The sequence below is a fragment of the Triturus cristatus genome, chromosome 9 (genome assembly GCF_964204655.1).
Source record: "Triturus cristatus chromosome 9, aTriCri1.1, whole genome shotgun sequence".
Lineage (NCBI taxonomy): Eukaryota > Metazoa > Chordata > Amphibia > Caudata > Salamandridae > Triturus > Triturus cristatus.
The window spans coordinates 383562799-383581425 of NC_140592.1; the positions used below are offsets into that span (position 1 = coordinate 383562799).

At 43.5% G+C, this 18627-nt stretch overlaps 1 protein-coding gene across 1 annotated transcript in view; it reads right to left on the reverse strand.

Annotated features, from left to right (window-relative positions):
• Window positions 1–18627, reverse strand: part of LOC146798004 (cyclin-dependent kinase-like 1) — a 327585-nt gene that overhangs the window by 152179 nt on the left and 156779 nt on the right. The window contains exon 4 of the mRNA XM_085625238.1: window positions 5245–5317. Within this exon, the coding sequence (XP_085481364.1) occupies window positions 5245–5317 (73 nt within the window). The remainder of the gene's footprint in view (window positions 1–5244; window positions 5318–18627) is intronic.

Genomic DNA, 18627 nt, shown 5'->3' on the forward strand with positions numbered 1-18627 from the left:
AAGAGCAGGCAGTGGTCCCAGAGACCACTGCCTGCCCTTAAAAAAATGAAACTGAAAGGTTTCATTTATCTTTTTTAAATGTATCCCGTTAGCCTTTAAGGAAAACGGGGAGCATTTAAAAAAAAAAAAAGCTGCTTTATTAAAAAGCAGTCCCAGACATGGTGGTCTGCTGAGCCCAGCAGGCCACCATCCCTGGGAGGGCTGTCATTCCCAAAGGGCTCGCAAATTGCGAGAGGCTCATTAATATTAGTGAGCCTCGCAATTTGCGACACCATTGGGAATCGCAAACAGTGTGAAATACACTGTTGTACATCGGAAATTGCGCCTCGCAAATTGCAACTCGCAAAAGAGTCGAAATTTACGATGCACAATTTTCTTGGTCGTACATCTGGCCCTAAGTCCTAACTTGGTACTCTTACTATTGCATCCTCCAAGACTAACTCCTCTTCTTCTTTTTGTATGATGATGAGTTGCTCTGTTTGTATCTCTGTTGGGGGCATTTTCATAAATTCTATGCAATAGCTATATTGTGACAGATTTAGTATCCATTTGTCTGCTGGGATTTTTTTCCGCTTTTAATGAAATTGCTGTATACTGCCTCCCACAAATGTTGTAGCCTCTTGAGACTTGACCTCCACCTTTGCCTCTTATATCGAAAAGTGTGCTTTGGCTGCGTGCCTTGTTGCCATGTCCCACATTGACTGAATAACACTTCTTGTTGCTGCCAATGGAAGGTTGAAGGAAAGGGCTGTTTTGATTGAGCTCTGTTATCTACAAGGCCATCATTGTCTTAACAGCGCCTTTGGTGTTTTTACTAAGATCCAATAACTCAGCTACCTCAAGCCCAATCACAGGCTCTTCTGTAAAATGCGGATCTATAATGTTGTATTACATCTCTTTTTTAAAGCCTGAAACTGATATCCAAACATACGTTCGAAGCTGTGTCTGCTGAGTCTTGTGCAGATTTTAAAGACGTGTTTGCAATGTAATGTTTTCCCCTCTTCTACAACTGCATTTCCTTTCTTTTTGAACTCCTCTGGAAGGTGTTTCATTAACTCCTCCACTTCATCTCACTGTCAATGGGCATATATATTTAACAAAGTGTTAAAGTGTTGGAGTTGGATATACACCATTGTGTTACAGCTGATGTCTCAATTTTTCGGCCAACTGCTTCAGTCTTTTACATTCTTATCTGGGGGAGCTCCATGTGTGGCTAATGATCGAGCTCACATTCTGTCTGTGTTTTTTTGTATCTTCGGACTTAATCATGGAACGAAGAAGAGCCCAAGGATTAGTCTTTAGACTTTCAAACTTGATCATGCTCAGAAGTCTGGTCTGCATTTCTGTCTTTATTATATTGATCTTGTGCTGAAGTCAAGGCTGTTTGATGGTTTGCTGTATGCTGTCAAATTCACTCTTGTAGTGTCAGTTTGTTCCTAATTAGTCAAACTTGATAGCTCTTTGAGTCGAGATTTATACTTTCCTTTTTGACCTCTAACAATATGTGTCCATAGACCTGAAACTTTAATTAACTCCTTCACATTATCCTTTATTTTGTTTCCGGGAGGACATAATTTATGACATTCATAAACCTCTTTGACACAATGCTTTTGTATGCCGCAGATTCCAATTTATGCACCTCCTTATATGAATGGCTCAATGCATATACAGTTGGGTTTGATTCTCTGAGCCTAATTACGAGTTTGGCAGTTGTCCTGTCGGCTCGCCACCGCCACGTCGACAGAAGGACCGCCAAGCCCTTTGTGCACCTGCCCACCAGATTACGAGTGTAATCCATGGAGGGCATGAGGTGCTGTGGCAGTCTCACTGCAGTGAGCTGTTAGGCTCATAGGAGAGCCTAACATGCAGCCCGCCGCTGTGACAGTGCCTGAAGCACATTCTTGCATGGTGTGGCATGCATGTCATACAGTGTAGGAATGGGGGTACAATTATAGGGGGACACAACATGGGCCCCCGCATGCACCCTCAGGCCAAAATCTGGCAGGTGACCCTGTTAGAGCCCCCTTAGTTGCCTCTCCGCCACCCTTTCCACAGCGGGGCTCACTGCCATGAAAAGGCCGGTGAAAGAGAAACTTGTAATATGCTCAGCAGTGCTGGCACCACCAGCATATTCAGGCCGGCTGCAGGCTGTCGGCCCTGCGGGATCCTTGATGTTGGTCAAGCCGGCGGTCCGACTGCCACACTCAAAATAATGTGGGCAGACCCGCAGTGTGGCGGTCAGATGGCCACCACGAGTTCAGCAGTCCAAATAAGGTCCTCTGTCTTTCAATTGAATTTTAGTATCCTTTGTCAAAGGCACCGTGGTCCTAGGCTCTCTTTCCAATATTTTTTCAAGATGTTTTTCTGAACCTATAAGATCTCTTTGAAGACTGGGCCAAGTATGTTCACTCTGAGCCACCTCTAAAATATATTCCTCATCATAAGAAAAGCCCATCTCCTCCATCAATGAGTTTGTTTTTCTTTGTGTTTCTAATTCTCATTGAGCCCTATCAATCTTAGCCCAATCAGCCAAAATAATTTTTTGTCTATGGACTAAAGGGTTTATATGTCGAAGAGGCATATAGTCTCTCTGGAGGTATAACATACACACCAGGTACTTGCCATTTACGGTGAGCGTTTGGTTACAGTTTTGACCAAATCTGAACAACATGCTCATAATAGAAAATTATGTTGAGGGCCCTTGATTGAGTGGAAATCTCATTTCATTTGTAGGGGTGCATTCTAACCACGTGTAGAGCGCACCCGCATATAATCATTTACTGTATTAACGTGAAGTGTTAGAATTGCAAATTGTATTAACATGAATAAGTGATGTATTTAAGGACATTGACAAGTAGCATGGAGAATCAATGTAGAAAATGAATGTAAGTATCAGAAAACGTTAATGTGCAGGACTTGTGTTGTGCAACTGACAAATATCCAAGTATTAACTGTGTTTATTAATCATGCTATTTCATATGTATGTAAATGTATTAGTTGAAATTTGCATTACTGTTATGTGAATTCGTAAAGTTTTTATGATGCATTCTTATGTTAGTTGAAATTCGTAGGCCTGAAATGCAAGTACCTAAAAACTCTTGCTTTAGTATTAACAGTTTGAATTTTATGTGTGCTGTGGAATTTGTTCTTTCTCACCTTTTATGTTGCAGGTGAAGAAAAGCTCTTGTTAGGCAGAATAATGTCTTTGTGTTATTAGATAGGCAAGGAGAGAAGTTACAATCCTGTTGCCTGAGTCAATAAAGGAAGGTCGTTGCATTTCACACAGAAGAAGGTTTGAGAACCAAGGACAAATTATAGCGAGAAAGGTACATCGTCGACATCATGGAGAAAATACCTTCAGAACTGTATGCAGAGCGGATGGCGTGATTCAAATTGCATCATGGGAGTGTTACCTGTAGATAATTGGTAATTGAAATTAGGGAGAGTGCCCCATTTCTATCTTGCCTTCAGAAAGAGAGCATCCTAGAACGAGCTCTGTCTTTGTGGTGGTAGCTTTATACTACGTGACCCATTGATCGTGGAGAGAATTCTTAGGAAGACTCCATGTACTGACACCTTTTAATCCTTCCTTTTGAAAATGCTTATGATGGATGTAACCTTAGTGCTAGTGTAGGGATAGATTTTAAGCTTTTTACTCACCAATCCTCGATGCAGGGAAACCTGGACTCCTGCTTCCTGATTTTCTGTATCCTACTTCTTGAACTAATTGTGTTGTTTATGCTGCACCGTCTAAATTTTATGCACAGATTTGGCTTTATGCTAATTCCATTGTATTTCTATACCCTCGTGTTGAGGTGTCTTTAAGTTCAGTTATTTTTGGCTTTGTAATCAACCAACCAACCGTAAGTAGTTGTCCGCAAGTTATTATGTATTAAGGAAACTTGTTGGTTAATTGAGTGTTTGCCTAATGACTTTTCTCCCCTCTACACTTTCATGCTGCGAGAAAAAAAACATTGGATTATGACTCTAGGATAGGTCCAGAACTTTTCACCCTCAAAGACAACAAATCTTCCCTTTTACATTCTTCAACCCAGCTGAAGCCTATTGGTGAAAAAACTATCTCCAGATTCCAGAAATATTTGACCTTCAAAATTACTCATTAATTTTTCAAAGATTTTCCTGGCATTCTTGGGACTCTCCTAAACACCTCCAACCTCAACGGTAGAAAATAATTATCTAACATGGAAGTGTATTAGGGAGGCACTATGGGCTTACCGTCAATGTCATAGGGTGTCATATAACTATACCCAAGATAATGACTGCAATCTTTCCAGACCCAACCACTACATAGCGGAATTATGCACAGGATGGGAATCCAGAACAGATTTTACACTGTAAAATGAAAATTTACACATGTGCACCTTCTCCACTTGACGCTATGCGTGTAAATTGTCCACAAGGAAATAATTCACTTAGGGGGTCATTATTATAGCGGGTGGATCGCCACCGCCCATATGGCGGCGGCGATCCGCCTGCCAATTCCCACTGCCTGCCTACCATTTCCCCCCGCCATATTACGATGGCGGGGGGGACCCCGGCGGACAGAAAGACCGTCCACCAGTTTTTCACCGGCGGATAGGCGATCGGACGGAAAAGGGCTCCAATATGGTGGCGGTGTCTGTAAGACACCGCCATCCATATTAGGATGAATGTGGAGACGTGCCTTTCCATGGTGGCAACAGGGTGTTCGGGGTGCACTCAGGGGGTACCTATGGTACCCCCCTACATTTGAATGCACAAGGTGGCAGGCACCGCGCAGTGCCTGTCACGTTGTGCCTTCAAATGCACAACATGCATTTTTCACATTGCGGTGGGTGCTGCTTGCAGCACCGCCCGCTGCAATGTAATAAATGCAGGATGCACCCGCCAGTGTCGTGGGCGCATCCTAATGCCACTGCCACTGGAGGGACCGCCGCACCTTCGGCAGTTGGTCACTGGCTCCCTTGCGATGGCAGGAGGACATCATAATGGGCCCCTACGTTTTTCTCAGTTTTGCAACACCTTGTGAATCATGACCAAACAAAGCTTGCAAGCATCAAGGTTGACTACATTTTGTGGAGCAGCTACATCATTAAACTTTGTTATGCTGGCATTAGAGGGAAAAGGGGAGAAGCATATGAAAATTGAGTAGATGGTGAGGCAAATGCACTGTGGTGTCAGATGGTCTTCATAGAATCAGTGAGAGAAGGCACAGAGAGACAGTGCAGACATTAAGATACTCACATTGCGTTTATGACAGAAGTTCACCGCCTGGAGAGTTTGCCACATGATATTTTTTACCTGCTCTCCCGGAACCCTGCGAAAAAACAAAAAGACAAAGTCCGACTTATACATGGATAGTACACACATAAATCAGACTCCTCATACGAGTTGGATTGCTTGCATACACCTAATGTGTGTCAAGTATATATTCCAGAGGTACTGACCCAACAATGAAGAGCTGAAAAACTACTTTTGAATTCGTAAATCAAAGTCAACCCAATAGAAACTAATTTAAAAAAACTTACATTAGACCAACCAATAGACGGTTCGGGTTGTACTTGCTAATCAGCTGGCTAAGAAAGAGGGCACTAGCTGGCAATGAAGGTTTGCTTGCTAGAACCCCTATCAATGATGCAATGCCACAATATGCCACCAGCCAATTGTAGACTGACACACCTAGCTCTAGCTTCTGGTGTTTGGCTTATTTCTCAGTGGTCATTATGATGTTACATCACAATGCCTGTCAACCAAAATTGCTCAGCAGGTACTTTAGGTAACAGTACAGTGGTTATGTTATCATTTTCTTTTTTAAATTAAGCCTCATAAAGATTTTTTTAAATCACTACTGCTCCCAGCGATCATACTTTATTAACGTTAGTGAACATTCTAGTGTAGTGGAGACGGAGTTTTAGATGCACACATTGCTATGTTAGCATAAGCGTCTTAGAAGTTAGAAACGCCATCTTGCCACTTTTGCTGCTTTTGCACACGACACTGCAGATCGATGTTATTATATGAAAACTGCTTGCCTGCCTTTTCTTCACGAGAACGGTCTGTTGTTCACATCCCTAGACGTGCACCGCAACCTTGGTCTGAACATTGTGTGCAGAAACAGTCAGGGCCAACAAACAATGTATGCTTTTGAATTCAGGTTGATCGGCCCACGCTCTAGCCATAACACACATACAGCTGCAAATATCTGAAACTCGAGCGCCTTTAATATTGCAGTTTGCATGCATTAGACACCCATTCTGGAGAAGAACTTTTCCAGGCACAGAGCAAAGCTGATCCTGTGATGTGATGCACCTAAGCTGATATTTACGGTATGGGGTTCCCCATTCAAACCTAGAGACCTTCTATTAGTCTAATAATACTAGCTTACTAGCGAAGGGAGGGTGGTTGTATTCCACTATCATTTGTAATATGATTTCTCCCTTCATTTTCTATGGTATTGTAACAATGCTGATGGTTTTATTTTTAATCATGTGTCTGCTTATGTTGGCCAAAGTACTGCATCTTAGGACACGTAGTTTATAAAATAAACGTTTTAAACTTTACTGTGTCTCTGATTACTCTTGTTGTGGACTGATATGAGAATAATAACAAACAGGTATTTCTGATTCCCACCATTCCTGAGAGTACTCTAAGTTGCATGTTCTGGGTTGTCTAATCATTGGTAGCTTCGAGATGATACGAAGAGCGAATGAGACACTGATGCTAGTCGGATAGGGGTTCTGGGTACTGAGGTGAGATTTTGGTACACCGCAATTCACTGAGGTCCTGGTTTCCTGCGCATAGTTCTGTGCATGAGCAGAATCCCTGCAACATGGCGCACCTAACGTGTGGTCTTAAGATTTGAGACGCCTTAGTAGTGCTTATATTAGTCCACGACGCCCTCACTCTTGTTTCCGGATAGCGGGAGTGACGGTTTTAACCTACCTATTAGTTAATAGGTTCAATCAAGCTTGCCAATTAAAAAGGTTTTTATATTTTTTAACCCTTGTGCTACTATAATATAGATTGTTTTTCTTCTCTGTGTCCTTATGGCTGTGGTCGATATTGCGGCGCATAGCTGAGCACCTCTCCGGCGTCATTTGACGCAGTTCGGGGTACCAGACGATGGGATGGCTGTTATTTTTGTGGTGAGTGCCGATGCATCATTTCCCTACGAGTTGATTAACTCTTGGGTTACTATGCCGGCGGTGAATGCGGACGACTACGTTTCACTCCTATACTCCCACGCGGGTCCCAGCGAATTATACGCCATATAGGGCGCTGGAGATTCCTATTTCGGCTTGGCAGCATCACTTTTGGTTTAATTGCGCCCTTCCCCATACGTTACATCGGTTCGTTTGGGCCCTTCGTCAATTCCAGGGGCCACTTGGCCGGTACTGGCCGGATTTACACCTCATCCTCGTTATTTGAATGCTACGGTGGATGAGTTACGTGTCCTCCATACAGCCCTGATTACAGTACATCGGGCTTTAGTGCAACGTGCAAGTGGGGGCACCTGTTGTTGCGGGGCAGCCAGCTGGCCCGGCTGGGATTGTCATAAGTCCCGTCATGGTTAATTCAGTAATGGGCAAGCGCCCCCAAAATAAGGACAATTTACCTTATTGGCTTGCTGAGAAATTTGACCAGCTGGAAGCAGTATTTCCGCACTCTACTCCTGTGGAGAAACACAGGATACTCAGCATTAGTTTCCAGAAAGACTTAGTCCCAGAGGTGGCCGATTGTGACAACTGGGGTAAAGTTTTTGCAGTGGTCTACTCAAAGTGCTTAGGCACCCCATCTATGGCTGCCCTCCGTCATCAAACGTGTTCAAGATCAACATGGTGTGGAGGCGGCAGTCGAGTTGGGAATGAGGCTTGTCAGTGTGTTCGACGTAGTTGCCACTCTTATCCTTGATAACCTCAAGGGTGATGCGGTTCACTTTCAAGTGGCGAATGGTTTAGCCCTCGTTGATGAACTCGATAAGCCCCGAGAGTTGCCTAAAATTATTGCGGAGGCTTATAGAACTATTGGCCGCAGTAGTTTGGGGATTAAGCCTACTATTGTCATTCCAGATGTACAACAGCAAACTAAGGCGAGTTCGTCTTTCAAATACGATCGTCCAACTTTTCCTAAACAGAATTGGAGAACTAAGAAAGAAGGAAAGCAGCAACAGAAACAGGGGTCTCGTCCTGCGTCACCGGTACACGCGTCTAGTGAACGCACATATGATTTGCGCGATCGCACTAGCATTAGGTCACCTGACAGATTTCAGGTTACTGAACAACGTTCTCCTCGTTCTTCACAGGAAACATCGGCCTCACAGTCCGGTGGCGGAGAACGTGGCAAAGGTCGGGGTGCCCAACAAGGACGTGAGCAACCCCGTCAGCCTGACGGTAAGAGCAAGCAGGACGAATTTGCACATCAACGTCCCCCGTTTCAAAAGAAGAAGGTTGCTGCGCTAACAGCGAGGTATGCCACAGATAGTGAGAACGCAGCTTCGGAACCTGACATGGGCACTAACGCTGCTCGATAGCGCAGCGGAGGTTACAGTAGTGCGGCAAGCACTGCGTCCATATCTGGAGGCGACAGCAACTGACACATTCATTACTGTAGAAACTGCAGATACTAGAGTGGCTCCCCCTGACAGACTATATGACATAGTCCTTTTGATTGAAGGTGACATACAACGTACAATACAAGGGATTTTTTGGGATAATCTGACCTCTACATATGATATTCTATTAGCAGAGGCGGACTGGCCCCCAGCTTTCATTTTGGCTGCTCCTAGAGGGGAGGAGGTAATCCTCCCGTCCTTCGCGCACACAGTGCCAAAGGATCACGCTCAAAGATTTGCAGAGGAGTGGGCCCAGGTGCTTGCTCCGGCTCTGTACCATACTCAGGTTGGGTGGGATAAATTGTCGCCAAGCCATGAGATTCCTTTACGGTCTATGCCCCAGCCGCAGCCCCAATATCCCATGCACTGCGAAGCTAGATCTCACGTCGCAGAAATCCTTGAGCAATTGGAATATCAAGGTGTTATTGAAACCTGTGTGTCACCAATGAATAATCCTCTATTCACTGTAACTAAACCTGATGGGTCGTACCGCATAGTTTTGGATTACCGGCATTTGGACTCTCATTGTCAGACTTGTGCTGTACAGAATACCCACAGTTCTGCCCTCGTTGATAGTCTCGTGAGAAAACGGTTTAAGACCACACTTGACATATCCAATGGCTTTTTCAGCCATAATCTGTCCTCTAGTAGTCAGTGGACTGCATTTACTGCTGGTGGCAAACAAAAACAGGACAGTTTAAGAGATTGACCATGGGCTATAAAAATAGCCCTGGCATCTTTGCCGCACGTGTAGTCTCTCTGTTAGACAGCATTGACCCTGATGCGTACTCGTATGTTGACGATATCTATCTCACAGATGACTAATTATGGCCGCATCTGTGTCGCGTTGATCGCTTCATTGTTATGTTTGCGGACTTCGGTTACAAATTCAACTTTGCGAAGTCACACATTGCAGAGTATACAGTGTTGTTTTTGGGCTACGAGCTCAACAATGAAGGTCGAGGTTTAGCCCCTCACTTCTTGGAGAAGTGTGCATGTTTGTGTGCTCCGACAACGCTGAAAAAATTACAGTCTTTGCTGGGTATTCTGAATTTCGGGCGTACTTACATTCCCGATTATGCCCAGCGTATCAAACCGCTATATGCCTTGGTACGACCAACTTTTTCCAAATCGAGCTGGCTGCCAGAGCATTAAGCTATCTTACAATCATTGCAGGCTGATCGTCTTGCTTCGAAATACTTACTGACACGTGATAACCACACTAACCTGGTGATAAGAATTGTGCCTGGCGCAGTGGGTTTCATGTACTTAACGTTCAATGAGGACGACACAGTCCCCATTGCCTACAAGTCACATCTGTACACTTCGGCTGAAATGCGCTTTTCCACGGTCTAAAAAGTTTTGACTGCAGTACAGATGGCGATTCTTAAAGAGCGAGCACTGTCGCAAGGGAAACGCATGTTGGTTGTTACACCGTATCCTGCTCTAGAGGCAGTGACGAAAGCCAGTGTACCTAATTCTAAAGCTTTGCATCCACGTTGGATACAATGGGCCACTTCCTTGACATCACCGGATGCCACCTTAGATCTGTGATGCCTCATTACCGACTCAGGAGTACTCTTGCAGTATGAATTTGTTCATCCAGCTCCTCTGTCTTTGCGCCCGCTTGAAGATTACCATTGTGTCATTTACACTGACGGTTCGGCGCAACCGGCGACGGAATCGAAGCATGCTTATTCAGCCGCCTGCGCAATTGTAGCGGGTACTTTCGGGAATGGTGAATTCAAGTCTGATGTCGTGCATACGCAGTCATTGGGTGATTGTACCGCACAGTTGGCAGAGCTACGTGCTCTAGTGCTTGCACTGGAGTTTGCTGATCCTCGTGTTACTACTCTTATAGTGAGTGACTCATTTTACTGTGTTCAGTCTTTTAACGACAATTTATTCTTTTGGTCTCAGAATGAATATCGCGATTCCAAAGGTAGCACAATGAAGCATAAAATGCTTTCGGTTCGGGTGGCAGAACTTAAACAGAATCTGCCTCTCGTGAATGTAATTCACACTCTTGGGCACCAGCGAGTTGGTGTCCACTCTGTCGGGAACAGCTTAGCTGACGAAGCAGCGAAAACAGCAGTGGCAACATATCTAGTAGCAGCGGTTACAAGATCCAAAAGTAAGATTGATGATGACATCTTGGCAGCTATTGCTGCGACAGAGAAGGGAGGTAATTACCCTAGAGGTTTCCCTTCTCGGTACTCTTATCATTTAAGTCCTGATAAAGTCCCCTATGTGAGAATTAACGATGTTGGTGACAGATTGATTCCCAACGCGGACTGCAGACCTTCCTTGATAACAGCGGCTCACGAAGGTATGGCCTCTGCCCATGCCGGCGTTTCAGCGACTGTTACTCTCTTACAACAACGTTACTGGTGGTGCGGGTTATACAAACAGACTCGTGCTTATGTTCTTGATTGTGACATTTGCCAGCAGATTAAACCTTCGACTGCTGCGCGCCCACCACAAACGCAGTTGTACATATCTAATAAACCACTTGGGTGTGTTTATTTAGATCACTGTGGTCCTTTCTCCTCTGATACTGCGTACAAGTACATCTTAGTTGCAGTGGATTCGTGCACATGTTTTCTTTGGGTGTAGCCACAAAGGAGTGCTGATGCTCGAACTGTCATCAGGGATTTGCGTGTCTTTGTGGGAATTTTCGCATGTGGTACCCTTCATTCTGACCAAGGTCCTGTGTTCACCTCTAAGGCGTACAAAGAAGCCATGAGATCTTTGGGGGACCAAGTCAAATTTTCGTCTCCATACCGGCCTGAGGGTAACAGTGTTGTGAAATGAATGAACCGTGACTTAAAGCAATCCCTGACAGCTAGAGTTTTAGGCACTGGCAGGAATTGGTTAGCCCATCTGTATAACGTACAACGTGCACTTAATAATCTCCCTGGAAGATCTCTGGGTGGGCGGACCCCATACGAAATGCTCTTTGGCATAAAAGTGTTTCTCCTGGACCTTGATGGTCTAGACATAGCGGCACCCTTTGACGTAGATGTTCACTGTGCTGTATTACAGAATCTACAAGAGACCAGAGACAGTCTTGCAAAGGAACACTTGCCCTCCACAACTGACTCTGCGCTTCAGATTCCGGTAGTCGGCTGGCTACCTCGAGTTGGTGAGCTGGTCCGTGAGAAGGTGGAGAACAAGAAGGAGTTCGGCCCCTCTTATCGTGCACCAGTACCAGTGCTTGGCGTGCAGGATACAAGAACAGTCCTTTTACCTCCACTTCCTGGTCGCAAGGATAACAGGTACATCTCCATTGACAATGTCAAACTACAGCGAGTGGACGATTCTTCTTAGTATGACTCCAGCGGTCTCTTGCCCTGCGATGCTGAGAAATTCTGTTTTGGCTCCGGCTTCTACCAGATATTGCCATCAAGATGCATACAGTTACTAATCCTTTGTTGCCACCACCGGCTGGTGGTCCACCTGAAGATACTGAGTATACTTATCCCACAGATTTGTCGTTGCCTGGTTTACAATCAACTGCAGTTGACCAGTCACCTTTTTCATTTGACACTAACTCTATGACTTCGAATGCCCCATCGAAAATTTCTATTTTTGCTGTTTGGTTTAAAAGACATTTTTTAATTTCACCTTGGACTTATATTTGGCTGATGCTCATAAGTATTTTTTTGTTTATGTCCATTGGATTTGTGGTGGTATGTTTCCGTCTTGTAAATGGACACTATCTCAACGAAATATCTACAATTAGACTAATTGATGGAACTTTAGCCCCCCACTCCTCATCACACATCATGAAAAGGGACCAGACTTTTGTGAATATTACTGCCTGGCCTGTGTTGGATGGGATTGTGTGGGATGTTGTAAAATTTCAAATTCAAGGACCCACAGAGGTTATTAATGTCCCCAATGTACTTTGTGTTTCTATGGGTGATGTTGTGAAACAAAACATCCGCTCTGATGATTGGGACGTTCAGGCCATAGAGGCACTATTTTCTGATTTAAAATATTATGCTGCCTTTGATGCTGAAGATTTGTATTTAGACACTGCTAATTATGGGGAACTATTTTGCTACCAACATTATGGCAATCATTTCCCACATAAAGCCAATACCTTTAGAAATTTTGTTAATTATACGCAATGGGAACACTGTCCGGCACCAATGGAAGGCAGCTCCAGCACATTAGTGAACAAATTTACATATTTTACTGATTTCAGTGTTTCTAAGCCTGAGGCCTTTTATTTTAAAGTGGCGGCAGAGTCAGCTTCGAAGGTTAGGCTGACCCACACTAAATTATTGTATTCCAAGTCCTTTATAGATGAATTGGCTATCGGGGGTTATGAGCTGTGGAAAGATACTATTGATCTTAAATCTGTTTGGGGTTCTAAGAAATGGCAGGTGCGAGGGACTGAAGCTCTGCATCGTTCTTGCCTTATCCTAAACCGCGTGTTATTTTTGAATTCTACTATTTTTCAAACCACCTGTTTTGGATTGGCTACTACTAAAAAGATGAATTCCCCCTCTGTTCCTGATCTGGGTGCTTATCCTAATTGGGATAATCATACAGATCTGTCCCTTGAAGAGTTGCAGTCGTACATTACTAATACATCCTTCAACATTTCCGATTTAGATCGTGAAGGATGGTTGATATGGCAGAAGAGCTCAGACTCCTGTCAACATCGGTTTCTGGGTCTACACCCTGGGTATACCCAGGTTCGAGTGGACCCCCGCTTTGAATCTTCCCATTCAGTTACTACTTACTCTGTAGGGAATTTATGTCTGAACTGGCTGCAACATTCCACCATGGCATCTGTTAAACTTCATTTATCAAAATTACATGACAAAATAGATTTGAATGATTTTGTTAAGGGTCCTGTGGGTGGCAGGTCCAAAAGGTGGGTTATGCTATTTATAACGAGGTTTGGAAATTATCGCAAATTGAAGCTGCTTCCAGATTGAGAGCCATTGATCAAGCCAATTTAGAAAAAGTACTAGCTGTTATCGATAATAGCATTAACACCCTTTCTTCCAGAATTTACACATTAGATAATATTGTTTCATCTGTTGTGGATATTGTGCAGGATGATCTGTCTGTGTTATATCATGGTCAAAATCAATTGTGTTCTATAATGCAGTTTGCATGGACTTTGCAAACATTGAAGGCTGGGAAAGTTCCCTGGGACTACATGAATACATCGTCTTTATTCCTTCCAATTAATTTGACTGTGAAACAACAGTTCATTTCCATGAAAGATGCAACATATTCATTACTGCATATTGAAAAGTTAGAACCTTTGCCTTTCTCTGTGGCCGAATTGAACTCCGCTGTGTGGCTTATCCACGGGTTAATCACATTACCATTTCCTTTGTTTAAGTTCAGTTCGTGCATGAAACATTATGCCCTAGGCAGATATGAACCGTTGGGTACTGCTTTCCTGCATGAAGTTTGGTCACTCCCATTTACATACAGGTGCATGAGAGAAGGAAAAGAAGTTTATTTGAAAGGAGAGGAATGCACTTCCACACCTGATCACTCAGTAGTCTGTAGAAACATCCAATTGCATGGCGCATGCAATGTTCAAGCACCAAATTTAGCTTGCGTCCTGAAAGGGATTCCAGTGCCAGCTATTATGCCCTCTTTTACGTTGTTAGCTAACGGTAGTTATTTGCTTTTAAATATGGCTTGCTGCGGGATGCTAGTGGGAATTCCCTACATTGTGACTGTATCACAACGAGTAGTCTGCTGTAAAAATGTCCTTTTCCCGCCACCGCATGGGCGGCTGGATGTCTCCATCTGGCCTTCCATCCCAACCTTGAAAGCAGAGTTCAACAAGATGAGCAGAATAAGGGCTCTATTGTCTCAAAAAGAAGTCGCTCTGACTTCCTCCCGTGAAACATTTGTCCTTCACGTAGCAAACACCCGCACCGAGGTGTATGCGCTTTTAAATACTGATCTCCCCCTTCATTTTGGTGCTCTGATTCACACTATATTTAATGCCTCGTCAACAACTTGCTTGGCACATTTTTTCAAAGTTGTGGGCTCCGGCCTCGTGACCTCCTTCCAAACTATCTTTGGTGTGATACCGGCATTTTTTCATTCTATTTTTTCCAGCGCCTTTGGCGGGCTCCCGTTGATTCTCACCCTCACGGCTGGTGTGCTGCTGTTGGTCTGCTTACTGCGCAATGGCTGCACAATTTGTGTCGCACGACAGCTTGTCCCGGCTGCTCCATCTTCGTAACCGGATGCTTGAATATTATGGAACATTACCACTGGCTACCTTAAGCATAGCCTATGGCTTGTCCTTCCGGTTTTCCTACTTTACTTGCGTGCCACCTGTTTTTCATTGCCTAGATTGTCCTTTCGAATGGGCTCTGGATTTGTGCTTGTCGAACTCGGTGTCTCCTGCCCCGGATTATGATCGACTGATGAGTCTCTTAGTGGCTCATGAGTTGGACTGTTCTGGTATCAGGATTATGGCCTGTGGAGCAGCACATGGAGTCCTAGGGAATTGGGACATTGGTACGGCAGCGTATGACTTCTTGGCGAGAAGTTATCTTGAAGAACACGCCAGTTGTCCTCTGATGGTGCTAGAGGCTCCAGTTATCGAGGAACATGTATGTTCGTTTACCTTGTTAGACTGGATGGTGGAAACTTTTACAGAACATTCTAATGACTTCCTCTTGGAGGCTGTTGGTACTTATTGTGCTTACACGTTGATGGATTAACATGGATGGCGTCCAACTTTCCTTGTACGAACTAGACATTTTTTTTTGGGTTCGACATTTCGGCTCTGTTGAGCCTTTGCAAAATGTGAACTATTTCTTTCTTTTTTTCTCTCTCTTTCTTTTTCATTTTTTACACTGGTTTTTCGAAGTTTCACTCCCAATTATTTGGATTTCCAATACATGCACTTGGTTCTGTCTTTGTCGACCTTGAACTCTACGTTCCTGATTTGTGTCCCCATTTTGTCCATGGTCCGATCAAGGGAGGGTGTAGTGGGAGACGGAGTTTTAGATGCACACATTGCTATGTTAGCATAAGCGTCTTAGAAGTTAGAAACGCCATCTTGCCACTTTTGCTTCTTTTGCACACAACACTGTAGATCGATGTTATTATATGAAAACTGCTTGCCTGCCTTTTCTTCACATGAGAATGGTCTGTTGTTCACATCCCTAGACGTGCACCGCAACCTTGGTCTGAACATTGTGTGCAGAAACAGTCAGGGCCAACAAACAATGTATGCTTTTGAATTCAGGTTGATCGGCCTACGCTCTAGCCATAACACACACACAGCTGCAAATATCTGAAACTTTAATATTGCCGTTTGCATGCATTAGACACCCATTCTGGAGAAGAACTTTTCCAGGCACAGAGCAAAGCTGATCCTGTGATGTGATTCACCTAAGCTGATATTTACGGTATGGGGTTCCCCATTCAAACCTAGAGACCTTCTATTAATCTAATAATACTAGCTTACTAGCGAAGGGAGGATGGTTGTATTCCACTATCATTTGTAAAATGATTTCTCCCTTCATTTTCTATGGTATTGTAACAATGCTGATGGTTTTATTTTTAATCATTTGTCTGCTTATGTTAGCCAAAGTACTGCATCTTAGGACACGTAGTTTATAAAATAAACGTTTTAAAGTTTACTGTGTCTCTGATTACTCTTGTTGTGAACTGATATGAGAATAATAACGAACAGGTATTTCTGATTCCCACCATTCCTGACAGTACTCTAAGTCGCATGTTGTGGGTTGTCTAATCATTGGTAGCTTCGAGATTATACGAAGAGCGAATGAGACACTGATGCTAGTCGGATAGGGGTTCTGGGTACTGAGGTGAGTTTTTGGTACACCGCAATTCACTGAGGTCCTGGTTTCCTGCGCATAGTTCTGTGCATGAGCAGAATCCCTGCAACACTAGAGTGCACTGCCATTGTCATAATTGTCCTTCAATCTCGTTGTGTGCCCTCGCCTTTACCTCGGGGTAAATAACTTGTGCTGCTGCAATTATCTCCATTTAGATAGTTTTTTTACAAGTCATGCCCAAAGTTCAAACTGACCCTGCGGCCCCCCCCCCCACCCTAACAAATGTTGCCATTAATAATACCTAGCTACTTTTATGCGTAGACAACCCTCAAAATTCGGAGTTTTTCAGACTGGAAAGAAGAAAAAAAACATATGTTCATCCAGGGCTTTAAGTGGGATGAAAGAAATGGGGGAGGTCTCTCAAAGGGGCGTGACGATGTAATTAAGGGCGTGGGTTAAAAACACGTAAGCTCAAATCTGTGCTTAGTGTAGTGTGCTGCCCGACCGGTATTTTGCTGTATCTGACATTGCATTCAGATATATAATACAACAAGTAACATTACACCTACAACAAGCCAGTACAATTGACTTTGTCAATGTTTGTTAGTTGCATAAGATAAATAAGCAGCAATTATGGCTTTGTTGATTACAATATTGAAAATGCTTCAGTTCTGAAATGATGAGACGGAAAGAACTAAAACGAGTCTCTTAGAAGTTACATCAAAGGCAGTGAAGTGTGGTACTGCTTCAGAGTTAAGATTTGTTTTTCACTCTGAGAGTGAGGGCAAAAATAGAGAGCCTGATAGGGACCCGTATCAGCACCTGCTTTTAAGAACTGCTGGTGCTGAGCACCGGCAGGACCCGGCCCACTTAAAGCCCTGTGTTCATCCCATTCTAAAAAACTGAATGTTATTTGCCTTTCCGGCTTGAAACGTTGGAACAAAGTGGTACATTTACTTTTGGGGTTTGGGGTTGGTGACCGGCTGGGAGAGGGTGAGACTGCTCTGTACGGAAACGCTCGTCCCACTGGGAGATTTTATTGGGTACAAATGTCTGGTTACAGATAGTGAGCCTATAAGCGGGCTGAGATTAAAAAATGTAAAATAGAGACCAAACTAAAATGGATTATTTTGTTATGCTGATGAGTTTTCCCCCAACATCAAAACATATGGGGCACCCAGTATTTCAAAGAACAAGGGTATTAAACCACATATAGAACAATGGTCCCCTAGGAATCATTCAATTATTCATTGATACATGGTCGAAATTATCCTATATGAAAGAGAAATCAACACAATTATAACAAAGAAATCAAAGGCCAATCAAACTTGATGTGATTTATGCTGTTTGGTGACCTTGCTTCATAATCTATATTGGTCAAACGACACAGAAAGTGATAACACGGATACTTCAACATCACAACAGAATTAACTTCAAAGCACCAGAAGCACCTTTAGTGGAACATTTCAAACAACATGTCCACTCAATGAAGGACATCAAAATCAAATGGCAGGTGGTGCTGGATACTGCTGGAACTTGAATGCAGATGGATTGAATGAGTGCAATCCATACGTTAGGGAATAAATACACAGGACGAATGGGGGCAGTTCATCACTCACACAATGGTTTAAATGCCCTCCAGCATGGCATGATTTACTCCAGGAGTCTATGTACAGACAGGTACTTGCTACACAGCTAATGACTACTTTTTGTTTTTATGTACATCAAATGAAGCATAGTCTGTATCTCTGGTATCTTTACCTTCTTTGTAAGACTTATTACTGTATGTACAGTGTTTGGGTCTTTTTCTTCTCTTGTTCAATGTTTTGCTTATAATATAGGATCTGCTATTATAGACAAGTGAGTATTTGAATTGGCCCCTTGTGGTAAAATTCACCCCTCCCCTCCTTTTTTGTTAGGGTCATGATTGAGAACTGTCTTTTCAGAAGAACAAACAATTGTAAATGCTTCTTCTTGTCATCGATTCCTCTGCGGTACAAATGAAAAAATTTAGATACACAAATTGCTTGGATGCGTTCTACTTTCCATATGTGCAGATATTACTCTTCTGATTACGTGATGCTTTTCTTCTCTCTAGTACACAAGCAGTCATGTTTCTTGATCCACCTGCATTTAAGTTTACTGATGCACAGATGCAGGGCTTCTTCTCGCGTGACTCTTTCAGACTATTTCTAGTAGAAGTTCATG